We start from the raw sequence: 13,157 nt of genomic DNA on the forward strand, positions 1-13,157 counted from the left end.
GTGGAATATTCTTATAAGAAAATAATAAAGCAATGAAATAAATGGCTAAAAAAAGAATAAATGCTTTTCTTCCTCTTTGTTGTGGCTAGACATTGGTCTAACTTTAGAATCTTGTGAGGGAAACAGCATATATATTTGAAGTCTCATTTTTATAATAGTTAAAAAGGGTAGCAATTGGGGGAGCTACTTCTCAAAGTTGTCAGGTATGCACCAAGACCTGGAAACCAAAATCTGGACGCGCAATCCCCAACATCTTTTCCACTACAGCCCATGAGAGAGCCAGCCCACTCTTAGTTACGACATGACAGATCCCAACACACAAGAGGCCAGGTTTGGGGTCATGTCCAATTAATGGTATATCTGCTATAACTTGACCCTTTTCTCTTGTACTCAGAAAGCGTATGGAAATGCAAGTGTCAGACAGAGATGTTATTGTTAGGATAACCTTGAATCTGTTCTAATTTATTCTAAAAAATCTTTTGCAAATTTTAGCACTTCAATTGACATCAGTAACCAATTACTCTAACACATCTTATAATTTCAGAACCCACAAGAGCATGTCAACTGCAGTGGGTCTTGTTTATCTAGAAGATACAATGGTGACATGTTAGGTTTAGGCCCTAACTAACATGAGGGCCAGAGAAAGACAGTGGCCACGTGCCCGTGTCCCTCCTGCTTGGTGTCTAGAAGACGGGGGTGGTCTGTTGCATACAGAGTGATGCGTCCTTTGCTGGCACAGCAATTCGTGATATCAGCTTGATACTCCTGGTTCCCACAACTGCAGCATGTGAGGGATGCCTGAGGTTATTTAAGATGGTCAGGTTGGGAGGAGCATGACTGGAGTAAGAGAAGCTTAATCCAGGGTAGTGGGCATGGCAATAAAGAGACAGGTTCGAAAGACTTCTGGGGAAAAGAAGTGACAGGACTTAATGACCAGTTATGTACAACCAATGAAGGTTAAATTACTTAAAGAAAATTCCAAAGACGTGCATAGCATTCATCATCTACATAGATGTATGAAGGGCTATTTTTAGTGACTACTCAAAGGCGGTAGATAATTTGAGGTTTTCAGCAACATTTCAATGACAGCAAATCCTTAGCACATTTCTGTGACGTGGTTTTCTCGTCTACAAAACGGGGATAATATTAGTATGTCAGTTGTTGCAAGAATCAGAGATCACGTCTAAAAGGCAAGAGACCCGGCTCAGTAAACGGAAGTTATCACTCTACTACTGGTTCTAGTACTTTAGTGACTAAAAGTAACTGTTTCCGATCAGAATCATAATTCTTGATCTAATGGCTAGAGCATATAGAAAAGATAATAGGTTTAAAAAAAAGATAATAGGTAATAACAGTTACGATAATGAACCTTTACTGGGTGCTCATTATGTGCCTGTCATTTAATTAGTCCTTTGCATGGATTATTTTATTTTAAACCTTTCAACATAAAGTGGGTCTAATTATTATTATCCTCACTCTACAGATGGACACTGAGGCACAGAAAATTTAACTTGTCCAAGAAACTGACCTGTGATTTGATTAGTCATCTTCAGACCCTCTGCTCTTAGTCTCTAACCCGTACTGGCGTCAGAACAATTTCCACAAAAGAGAAAAGATCCCCAACTAAGCATACATATTCTCCCACATACATCGATGGTACACAGAACAGCTTTTTCCACCGTGATGGAGGGAGAAGAGGGGAGGAGACCCAATTCTGCCCAAAGCCCCTCTTGAAAGGGGCCCAGAGAAAACAGGTGGCTTATGTAGGCTGGGTCACAGTGTTGAAAGTGGCCTTATTTACCAGAAAGGTACTTTACCGCCACTGGGAATCTGCCCATGTTCTTCCATCTATTTTCTTTCAGTGGCTCAAACTACTCGTTGTGAAACTATGTGAAGATCTACTTCCTCCAGATTTTAACTCTCTTCTTTTCCTGACTGTCCACAGAGGTTCTTGCCTGTAAAAATGCTGGCACTCTGCTCATGTTCAGTTGAGCAGTCTCATGTATATCTAAGTTTTCCCTGTATCTAAGTCTTGCTTCTGCAGAATAATGACAGCTTCCCCAAGGGTGGTCTAGGACAGTGCGTGATACACAGTCAAGGCTCCTGGAAAGTGGCCTTGACACCTGTGTGTGTGTGTGTGTGTGTGGTGTGGTCTACTCACCTTGAGAAGTTTCTCCTGCACCTCAAGGGCTTTTGGTTCTCTCTGCTCTACCCAGCGAGAAAGAGTTCGCAGGGCAGCAGCCCTTGTTGGAATCTGAGGGTCGTAAGCTGATAAAAGAGCTTCCTGGAGCTGCTCTGCGGTTAGGCTTCCTGATTTCTGGTTTGTAGTGATGCTGGGCTCACGGACGACCGGAGGAACAAGTGGAGGATTAGGTTTCAGGCCTGTTTGTCTGGACATGTCGTGGCTTTGCTGTGGTTTGAGGTGGCTAGGAGACATGTCGCAGTGTCTTTCATGACTGGCTTGTTGCTGCTCTTCCCTTTTCCCTTCTGGATCCTCTTTGCTCAGGGTACTCTGGGCAGCCACACTGACAGCCTCAGTGGTAAAGGCTCCGTGGGTGGAGATGGTGATGCGGAGGTCAACGGCCAGTTCTTGGATGACGGGGTCAGGGTAGGTGGTGGAGACCTTCTCCAACAGTGGCACCAACTGCTTCAGGACGGCAAAGTCACTTGACTTCAACTACAAAATGAAATGAAAAATGCCAAACCCAAATTAACATAGCAGATGTTAATATGACCTGAGCACAAGATAACAGATTCTGAGAAAAGGGGCCAGGAAGCAAACCTTACTTCTGGCATAATCAGTATATAGCCTGGCACTCAGTAACCTATAGCCTGGCACTCAGTAACTACTGTTGAATAATTACGGCTAACGTTTATTGAATACTTACCATGTACAGGTACTTTGCTAAGTTAAAAAAAAAAATGCCTCATTAATGCGTATTACTACTCAGTTTTTACAGTCTGATGGGCAAAACAAGGTACCTTATGATTTTAATTTGCACTACCCAGACCTAGCAGTGCTGTTAAGCATCCTTCTATGTTTATTAACTGCATTTCTTCTTCCTATTTAGCCTTAGAATCCACGTACTCTTAGATTGTTTGTCTCTATAGCTATTCTTACCATATCAAATTTTAATACCCTGTCATATGGTGAAATTCTTTTGTATTTTGACTTTTATTGTATCTTTTTTTTTCTTTTTACAGCCACACCTGTGACATACAGAAGTTCCCAGGCTAATTGAATCAAAGCTGTAGCTGAGGCCTATGCTACTACATAAAATATACAAAGAACTCCTAAAACTCAACTATAAGAAAACAAACAAACTGATTAAAAAATGGGCAATGGAGTTCCCACTGTGGCCACAGTGGGTTAAGAATCTGACTTCAGTGGCTGTGGTCACTGCAGAGGTATGGGTTCAATCCCCAGGCCAGCACAGTGGATTAAAGGATCCAGTTTTGCCACAGCTATGGCACAGGTTGCAGCTGCAGCTCACATTCAATCCCTGGCCCAGGAACTTTCACACGCTGTTGGTATGGCCATTAAAAACAAAAACAAACAAAAAACAGGCAAAAGACTAGAACAGACATCTCCCCACAGATGATATACAGATTATACAGCATATGAAGAAATACTCAACAACAACAACAACAATAAAAGACAAAAAGACAAAAGACAAAAAAAAAAAAAAAAAAGAAATACTCAACATTATATGTAATCAGGGAATTTCAAATAAAAACAACATCCATTAAAATACCTAAAATCTAACACCACCAAATGTGGAACAATAAGGACTCTCATTCAGTGCTGATAGGAATGCAAAATGATATAGCACCACTTTTGTTAAGATAGTTTGGCAGTTTCTTACAAAACTGAACATACTCCTACCATGTGCTCCAGCAACTGAACTCCTTGGTATTTACCTGAACGAGTTGAAAACGAATATCTATACAAAAACCTACACGTAGATTTTATAGCAGCTTTACGCATAACTGCTAAAACCTGGTGGCAACCAGATGTCTTTTAGTAGGTGAATAGATAAACAGACTGTGGTACATCCAGACAATGGAATATTATTCAGCACTTAAAAGAAAAGTGATGGAGTTCCCGTCGTGGCTGTGGCTCTGGCGTAGGCCAGCAGCAAAAGCTCCGATTTGACCCCTAGCCTGGGAACCTCCATATGCCATGGGAGTGGCCCAAGAAAAGGCAAAAATACAAAAATAAATAAATAAATAAAAATTTTTAAAAATAAAAAGAAAAGTGCAATCAAACCACAAAAGATGCAGAGGAACCTTAAGTGCATATTATTAAGTGAAAGAAGTTAGTCTGGAAAGGCTACTCAGGTACAACATGGTAAATCAACCAGACTTAAAAAAAAAGAAAGGCTACTTAGCATATCAGTTCAACTATGTAACCCTCTAGAAAAGGCCTAAAGGCAGAGACAATAAAAGATCAGCTGTTTCCAGGGCTTGGGGGAGGGAGGGATGAATACACAGAGGATCTGAGGACCAGTGAGAATATTAGGTATAAACTATAACGGTGGATACATGTCACTGTATGTTTGTCAATATTTAAGTATACTACACCAAGACTGAACCCTGATGCAACGTATGGGCTGTGGGTGATAATGATGCGTCCATGTAGGTTCATCGACTGCAACCAGTGTACCACCCCAAGACTTGATGTTGACGGTGGCGGAGTCTGCGCGAGTGGGGGCAGTGGGGGATAAGAGGAATCTCTGTACCTCCTGCTCAATTTTGCTGTGCACCTAAAACTACTCTAAAAATACCAGAGTCTACTTGTAAAAAACCCAACCACTTTTTCTCCTTGTTTTCCAACCTCTCAGTCATTGTGAGATTCATCTTACTTAACTAAGTAAGCTCTCTGATGGGCAGGTATATGAATTCTGAATCAAATCATTTCTAGGGCAATTAAAGTTATACATTCTTTTAGCTTCATCAGCCTACCAATTCCCCATTATCCAAATTATCAGGGAAATCTTAGAGGTGCCAACTATGGGTTTATAAGTGTTCGAAAAATTTTTTGAGGTATAAGATATATTCACTTTATCGGTAGATGAGAACAGTGGAGCCCTAAGTAATTATTAATTATTTTTCAAGGGTCACCAAGGGCCCCTATCAAAATTGAGAACTGACCACAAAGCCCTCATTTATCCTATCACTGCTTCTCAGCACAGATCTCACATCCAGACCTTAGAATTCTGTGTACAAGTCCCGAGGTCTGAAGGAGCAGCCCACAGGTGAGTGACAGAGTCCTTTATCTGGCTGCCTCTCTGCCAGAGTTTCTGGAACACTCTAGGAACAGAGTGACCTGTGCTATGTCAGCTCACATCTATGATTTGTTTCGGGGTGTCAGGAGTAAAACAGTTAAGGTGGTGAGCTGTTCTAAACCTCTGCAAGTTCTCAAATTTAAAAACTAGGGGTTGGAGTTCTCTTGTGGTGCAGTGGGTTAAGGATCTGGCACTGTCAGTGCAGTGGCTCGGGGCACTCCTGTGCCACTGGTTTGATCCCTGGCCAGGGAAATTCCATATGCTGCAGGAGTGGCCAATAAAATAAAGAAAAATAAAATAAAACTGGGGGTTGGACCGGTAGGGGTGGGACTGAGGGTGTGAGTGGTGGAAGAGAGCATGTCCTCTAAGGGAAGCGTAAGAGAACTGGGGTGACAGCCAGAGGAAGGCATGCATACACTGAAAAAGCCCCACATGAGACTTTCCAAAGCTCCCCTGAGGGGCACACTCATCCTCCTCCTGCCTTCCCCGGCTCCAATGAGAAGCACAATTTTGGAAGAATCCAAGGATTTCTTCCACCAATAAAATGCTGACCTACAAATTCCTAACTCTGAAAAATATTTAGATTTATTTGGTGTTCTCATTTCATTTCTGTATATCACCTATGCTTCTTTAGATATTTAGCTAAAGCAGTTTATATGTCTGGGTCCTTATTTATAGTGTCATTAAATTTATTTACAAGTGTTTTATAATGAGCTATACACAAAGACACACATAAGATATAGAAATACACTTTATTTATTTATTTATTTATTTATTTTAGGGCCACACTCGAGGCATATGGAAGATCTCAGGCTAGGGGTCTAATCGGAGCTGTAGCTGCTGGCCTATGCCACAACCATAGCAATTCGGGATCCGAGCCGCATCTGTGACCATAGCTCATGGCAACACCAGATCCTCAACCCACTGAGTGGGGCCAGGGATGAAACCTGAGTCCTCATGGATACTAATTAGGTTTGTTACCATTGAGCCACAATGGGAACTCCTACATCTTTTTTTATATTAAAGGTATAAGATATATTCATTTAATCGGTAGATGTGAAAGCGGAGCACATCTTTTTTTATATTAAGAACTCATCAGATGACTCACAACCACAAGAAGGTAAACCCCATGAGAGCTAAGAGACACTTGATAAATACTTCTTGAATAAGTTCATTCTATGATACTCTCAGAAAATTGGCATGAGATCTAAAGATCTGAGTTCAAATCCCAGCCCCACCAAGATCAGGTCTGTTCCACACAGCAGTGCTTCAGAGGACCCAATGGGTCCTGGAGCATCATGCAGAAACTGCTCCCTGGGGGGACAAGGACATTACCAACATCATACTCATACTGATGACCAATCCTGACGTTTGGAAAATGAGTTTGGAATTACAGACGTCTGGTTAGCAGTCCTAAACCTCTACTTTCTCCACATCAGCTCCTCTTCCCTAGATACTATGGTCTAAAAATCACCTTAATCACATAAATTAGAAAGGAAAGAAAGATTCAAAAGCCATTAAAATCTGTTTCATTGGCTAAAACAATGGATCCTAATGAGGGACAGATATAATATAATCTTTTAGACTCGGAAACAAAACCCTAGGCTGACAATGACCATCTGAAAACATAATTCGGAATTGTGACTTTTTTTTTTTCCTAATACAAAGACAGAAAACCTAGTGTTACTAAAGAAGCTCCTTATAAATCCTTGAATCAAACAAACAAAAAAAAAGATCTAGGGCAAAGGTATCAGAGTGACGTGTTCACATTCACTTTAAATGCAAAGTCAGAGGACTCCAGGATATAATCGGTGAGTCAGGATGGCTCATGGAAAGGGAGGGACAGGTGAGGGATGCACGTTTGCAACAGTGAGGTGAGCCTCTGTTAGAACATGACTAATTTACATAGCTAGGCCCCCGCCGCCTTAAGATTTCTGTTCTATTTTCCATTTGGGATGTGGCTTAAAATTCTAAGTGTTAAATCAGCAAATTTTTAAAAAGCCAAAAAAAAACCAAAAACCAAAACAAAAACAAACCCAAAACCCACAAAACAAACTCTCAACTATGGAAATAAAGACTATTCAAATTAATACTCAACCAGAAAAACAAAAATCCATCAGGCCAACTAAATCCAAAAACTGTACAACTTAAGGAAAATGATTCCACTGATGAATTCCTCCTAGACAATTCTAACAGCAGGGATATAACATGACTCTCGAAACTGAACCAAAAATGTTTTTTTCAGACTACATGGGAAATGTAAAATTAAGAGGGTTAAGTAAATCTACCAATAATTGGGTTTCAAAGTAACAACAGACCTAAATAAAATTCCTTCTCCCCTTAAGGACAAGTTAGAGATGGGCAAATTCTAACGTATCAAGGATAGGATCAGATTTTAATCCTCAAACGCAAAAATCCATTCCCGGAGGGTTTTCTTACTCACTGTTAAGAGTTTTCCCAGTTTGACTTCAGGTCAGATTTCATGACCCTCACACTGCATCTAGTCTGCCCTTGTCTCCTCACCTAATGTGGCAGGTGCTGAACCAGTCACACACGCATGTGCCTACCCTGCCACCTTGTCTGGCACTTCCCTGACCCTCGGCCTCCACAGTTAATCTACACAAGCTTGTCGCAGTGCCTTAAGGACACCACACTTGTTCCTGCTTCCCAGACCTCAAACATGATGGTTCTTTAATTGGAAGAGTTTCCTCCATCTGCACCACACACGTTCCAAAACCCTGTGCATCGTTCAAGTCGTAGCTTTGACTTCCACGTACATCCTCAGTGGAAACCTTCCCAGCTTAGGTTAGATCCTGTGTTCTCTTCTGAGGCACTTTGTTTAAGTCTTTTTTTTTTTTTTTGGTCTTTTTGCCATTTCTTAGGCCGCTCCCGTGGCATATGGAGATTCCCAGGCTAGGGGGCTAATCGGAGCTGTAGCCACTGGCTCACGCCATAGCCACAGCAACTCGGGATCCGAGCCTTGTCTGCAACCTACACCACAGCTCATGGCAACACCAGATCGTTAACCCACTGAGCAAGGGCAGGGACCGAACCCGCAACCTCATGGTTCCTAGTCAGATCTGTTAACCACTGAGCCATGACGGGAACTCCCACTTTGTTTAATTCTAAGTACATTTTTCAAATAGTTATTTAGTGTCTGACTCCCTCACTGGCTCTAAGCTTTATGACGGTAGAGACCATGTTTGCTCTGCCCACTGCTAAATCCCCAGCATCTTAGTATCTGGCACAAAGTGAGTATGTAATAGTTTCTGAGTGAATAAATTTAAAAATTATAACTTAAGTATGTAAAAGATACATGCACTGGAAACCAAGCTTCAACATGCTACAGGATATGAGTTGAACAATGGATCCTGTGCTAAAATGGATTCAAAATGGGGACTCCTAAGCAAACGGAGGTTATGACAGTTCTTTCCTGACCGCAGCATTGGGGACAAGGACACTACAGTGAGGGCCAGAGACTCAGTATTCACCACGGATGCAAAACACTGTGCCAGGGAGTTTCAAATCAAGCTCATCCCAGGTCAGAAAGGGCCCTGCTGGGAGTTCCTGTTGTGCTCAACAGGTTAAGAACTACTATCCAGGAGGATTCAGGTTTGATCCCTAGCCTCGCCCAGTGGGTTAAGATCTGGCATTGCCACAAGCTGCACCGTAGGTCACCTAGGATGTGGACTCACCTGGGATTTGGCGTTGCCGTGGCTGCTGTGCTGATTTGACCCCAAGCCTGAGAATTCCATATGCCTCAGGTGTGGCCCTAAAAGAGAAAATTAAAACAAACAAACAAACAAAAACAGAGTTCCCATCATTGCTCAGCAGAAACAAATCTGATTAGCATCCATGAAGATGCAGCTTTGATCCCTGGCCTCGCTCAGTGGGTTAAGGATCCGGCATTGCTGTGAGCTGTGGTGTGGGTCACAGATGTGGCTTGGATCCCACATTGCTGTGGTTCTGGTGTAGGCTGGCAGCTGCAGCTCCAATTAAACCTCTAGCCTGGGAAACTCCATATGCCACGGGTGCAGCCCTAAAAAGCCAAAAAAAAAAAAAGCCCTGCCCTCCTGATGGCAAAGTCATCAAGGCAACAAGGTGAAAGCGACCTGGTTTCCTTTCCTCCACTTCGGACAGAATTCTTACTAACAACCTGCCCTGTTTGTCCCGGGGCTTCTATGCGCAGTACCCATTCTTATTCCTCACAGGGGGATGGAAGGAAAGCAGGAGGCTTTTCTCTTCTCCCTCCTTTCAAGTTTGGCTCAGGGCTGCGACTCACCTGAACAGCTCCTCCCAGCATGACGGCCACAAGCCCCATGGACATGCTCAGTGTCTGTGATTCCACACTGCTCTCCGCCTGGTGGGCCAAGCTTGCACAGGCTCGCTGCAGGGTTGCTGCTACAAAGTCCACAACCTACCACAGAAATAGAATTTAGAATCAGCCAGGAAGAAGGGAAAAGAAATCTCAAAATTCACTTTACATCTTGGGTCTACATACTCATCTCTCCCCTCCTCAACAAACTGTAGCAAGAAGCGTCAGGAACAGGCGCTACTGGGGAGCAGGCGTGGAGCTCAGTGTTTTACAGGCACAAGCTCACTCAGGTTTCACATCAACTCTAGGACGTTGGTACATCTGCCCTCACTTTCAGATGAAGAATCTGAGGCTGAAAGAGGTGATCTGCTCAAGGCCACAGAGTCAATAAATGAGAAAGTCCATTTATACTTTCCCAAATGTTTTAATCACCAATCCACCTTCCTTTACTTTTCATGAATTTTGCCAGGAAATTAAAGTGAAAAATGATTGGTTGGAGTTTTCCAGTGGTGCAGCAGGTAAAGGATCTGGCATTGCCGACGCAACAGCTCTGGTCGTTGCTGTGGCGAGGGTTCAATCTCAGGCCTGGGAACTCCCGCATGCCTCAGACATGGCCAAAAAAAAGAAATGATGATTTGTTACTTTCTGACCGTCTTAGAGTATCCTAGATCTGCCTCTCCTACGGAGGGTTCCTCCTCAAGGATGCCTTCCCCCCGTTTTGACAGTCTAGTTCTAGAAAGCAGGGAATGCAGCAAGAGGCATTCATTTTATCTGGACTTCAGTGTCCTCAAACAATCTGCACAAATGATCCAGAATCATTTTTTATTTTATTTTATTTTATTATTATTATTATTATTATTTTTTGTCTTTTTGCTATTTCTTGGGCCGCTCCCGCGGCATATGGAGGTTCCCAGGCTAGGGGTCGAATCAGAGCTGTAGCCACCGGCCTACAACAGAGCCACAGCAACGCAAGATCCGAGCCGCGTCTGCAACCTACACCACAGCTCACGACAACGCCGGATGGTTAACCCACTGAGCGAGGCCAGGGATCGAACCCGAAACCTCACGGTTCCTAGTCGGATTCGTTTCCGCTGAGCCACGACGGGAAAACACCCCAGAATCATTTTTTAAAGCACTGAATAGTTTTAAAGGATTAAGATTATTCATCTGTAAGATTTTACACAGAATTGGTCTAACAACTAAGCCTTAAATAGGAATTCATTTTGGCCAGCATCATTTCGCCTGCACTTGGATTAATCATCTTAAGCAGAAACACATTTGAATAAAAGACAGCACATGCATATCCATACGGGGGCACCCACACACACTCACACGCATATTTAGGGTTAATGGCTCAAAAGGGAAAAATCATTTTGAAAATGGGATGGCTGAGATAGGTCATAATGAGCCTTTAAATACCATGCAAGCTTGCATGTTTAACTCTCTGGGCAAATCACATGCTATGCTAGAATCTTTATTGCAGGCTTAAAGTCAGGAAAATGGCTTGTTAACACTTGTCTTTTGGAGCAAGGCAGGAAACTAGAAAGGTTATTACAAGTTCCATTACTGTACCAAACAATGCTGGTCATGGCAATTTTCACCACCCTCTCTAGCCAAAGACTTTATTGATACTAGAAGTTAAGGACCCTGGCCTTTCCCAGAGAAACTCCTGCATCTACCATCTTGGGCCACCTATTTGGCCTCCAAAGAATTTTCTAAAGCACTTCTCAATTATAGGAAGCTTCGATTTCAGCACAAATTTATTGTTAAATGGCTATAACAGAATTATCTAGCCTTCAAACTTTTTCTAAATCCCTCTCTATTTATTATCTATAGACATACATACATATGTTTGTATGTCTAATTTTTTTATGTTTACTATTGCAAAACAAGTAGTATGATCCTATTTTTAAGAAACATACTTTCGGTTTCTATGTATACTGAAGAAAAAAACCTGGGCGCTGTGACAACTGGCGTGACAGCCAGCTGTTATTGTCATTTATGAAGTACCCTTTCCCCCAATCTTTCTTGTAACAACAAAACCTCTGTAACCATTTGGACAACGGCTCCTCCCCTACTACTCATTTCCTGTGATTTTATGGGGCCGCCAGCCGCAAGGACAGGTATGTGACTGACGCCTGCTCTAGAGCTCACGTATACTGCAAAGAGAATGGGAGGCACTTTGACTTTTTACTTAAAAATTTCTGTAAACTTATAAAATTCTAAAAGCCAAATATTCCTGAAAATTTATAATGAAAAATGGCAGGGCCGTACCCCATCTCCCCGTCTGATTCTGACTCTACAGAGGCAACCAGTTTTAATTATTTACCTTTGTAATTCAGTGATAACATTAAGCATTTACCATTTACCAGGTACTATGCTGAACATATTACAGGTAATTAACTCACTTAATCATCACAGTAATCCTATGGGGATGTGAAACTTGCTGCCAACATTCTGGCAGCTGAGTGCAAGGGGGTTGAGGCCTCACTCTTGAGTCTGCAGATGTCAACTTAACCCTCCAGCTTTGCAGGGTGCTACTGCCACCCAAGTTCTGAGTCTATGGGTTCAACCTCTCTCACGAATAAACCTCCAGGGTTCTGCTGGGGCGGTGAGGTATGTATGAAGTTAAGGAAGGAACTAAAAAGTCTACTGACTCTTGCGGAGCCTTTCAACCCGGTTTGAACTTTAAGTTCAGCTCCATCTTTAGAGCTTATCTGGAGCCTCCAGTCCTTCCAGCGTTCTGCAGTGAGAAGTGGCTTGCTTTTTTTTTTTTTCAAAAAAAAAAAAAAAAATGTTAACAGCCTTATGTAGGCACAGCACTTTGCTTCTTGACGTCTCCCATGCATGCACTTAGCTTTCCATTTTCTGAAGTTGCTGAATCAGCTATTATTTTCCAATTCCCGAATGCTGTTATTCTCTTTTATCTACTGTCTCTCCTCTCCTGCTCTGTCGGTCCCTGTGGTTTCCAGAGGGAGCAGATAAACACGTTTGTTCAGTATACCATCTTTAATCAGAAGTCTCTACCTTTTAAAATGTGCACATCTATGTTGCTTAGATAGAACGAGCATGTGTTAGTTCTGTGAAAAACTTAGCATATGAAAAAGACCGCAGCATGTAGAACCACTTCTCCTCCGCTAATTACAGTGATCCAGTTACAGAAAGGTGCAGAGGGTGGTAGTTTCCTGAAAGGACAGGAAAAGGGGAATCGTGTGCATTCTACTCCATTTACACTGGCTCCCTGGCTGATCCCTCCACACTCGGGGCATGCTCCCCCTTATCCAGAACACGCTTCCCCTAGGTATCTCAGCAGCTGCCCCTTTCCGCACTTCGGCTCTTTGTTCAAAAGTCGCTTTCTCAGCGAGCTTGCCCACGACACCGATTTGCCGCACTCCCTCTCTCTTCCCTTCCCTGGTTTGAGTTTTCTCCCTGGTGCTTGGCGCCGCCTAAACACACTGTGTGCTTTGCTTACTTGTTTACTGTCTCTCACTCCCCCATGCGAATGGAAGCTCCAAAGAGCACAGAGACGTTTTGTTCCCCACTGCATCTCTGAC

At 42.7% G+C, this 13,157-nt stretch overlaps 1 protein-coding gene across 1 annotated transcript in view; it reads right to left on the reverse strand.

Moving 5' to 3' along the window:
* Positions 1 to 13,157, reverse strand: part of TANGO6 (transport and golgi organization 6 homolog) — a 198,299-nt gene that overhangs the window by 114,881 nt on the left and 70,261 nt on the right. Inside the window, exons 12-13 of the mRNA XM_021093875.2 lie at positions 9,571 to 9,705; positions 2,162 to 2,677 (exon numbers count right to left, since the gene is read on the reverse strand). Coding sequence (XP_020949534.2) covers positions 2,162 to 2,677; positions 9,571 to 9,705 — 651 coding nt within the window. The remainder of the gene's footprint in view (positions 1 to 2,161; positions 2,678 to 9,570; positions 9,706 to 13,157) is intronic.

The sequence above is a fragment of the Sus scrofa genome, chromosome 6 (assembly GCF_054392235.1).
Source record: "Sus scrofa isolate SSC_HxYL_T2T_F1_AM1 chromosome 6, Sscrofa_HxYL_maternal_Yorkshire_Landrace_v2.0, whole genome shotgun sequence".
Classification (NCBI taxonomy): domain Eukaryota; kingdom Metazoa; phylum Chordata; class Mammalia; order Artiodactyla; family Suidae; genus Sus; species Sus scrofa.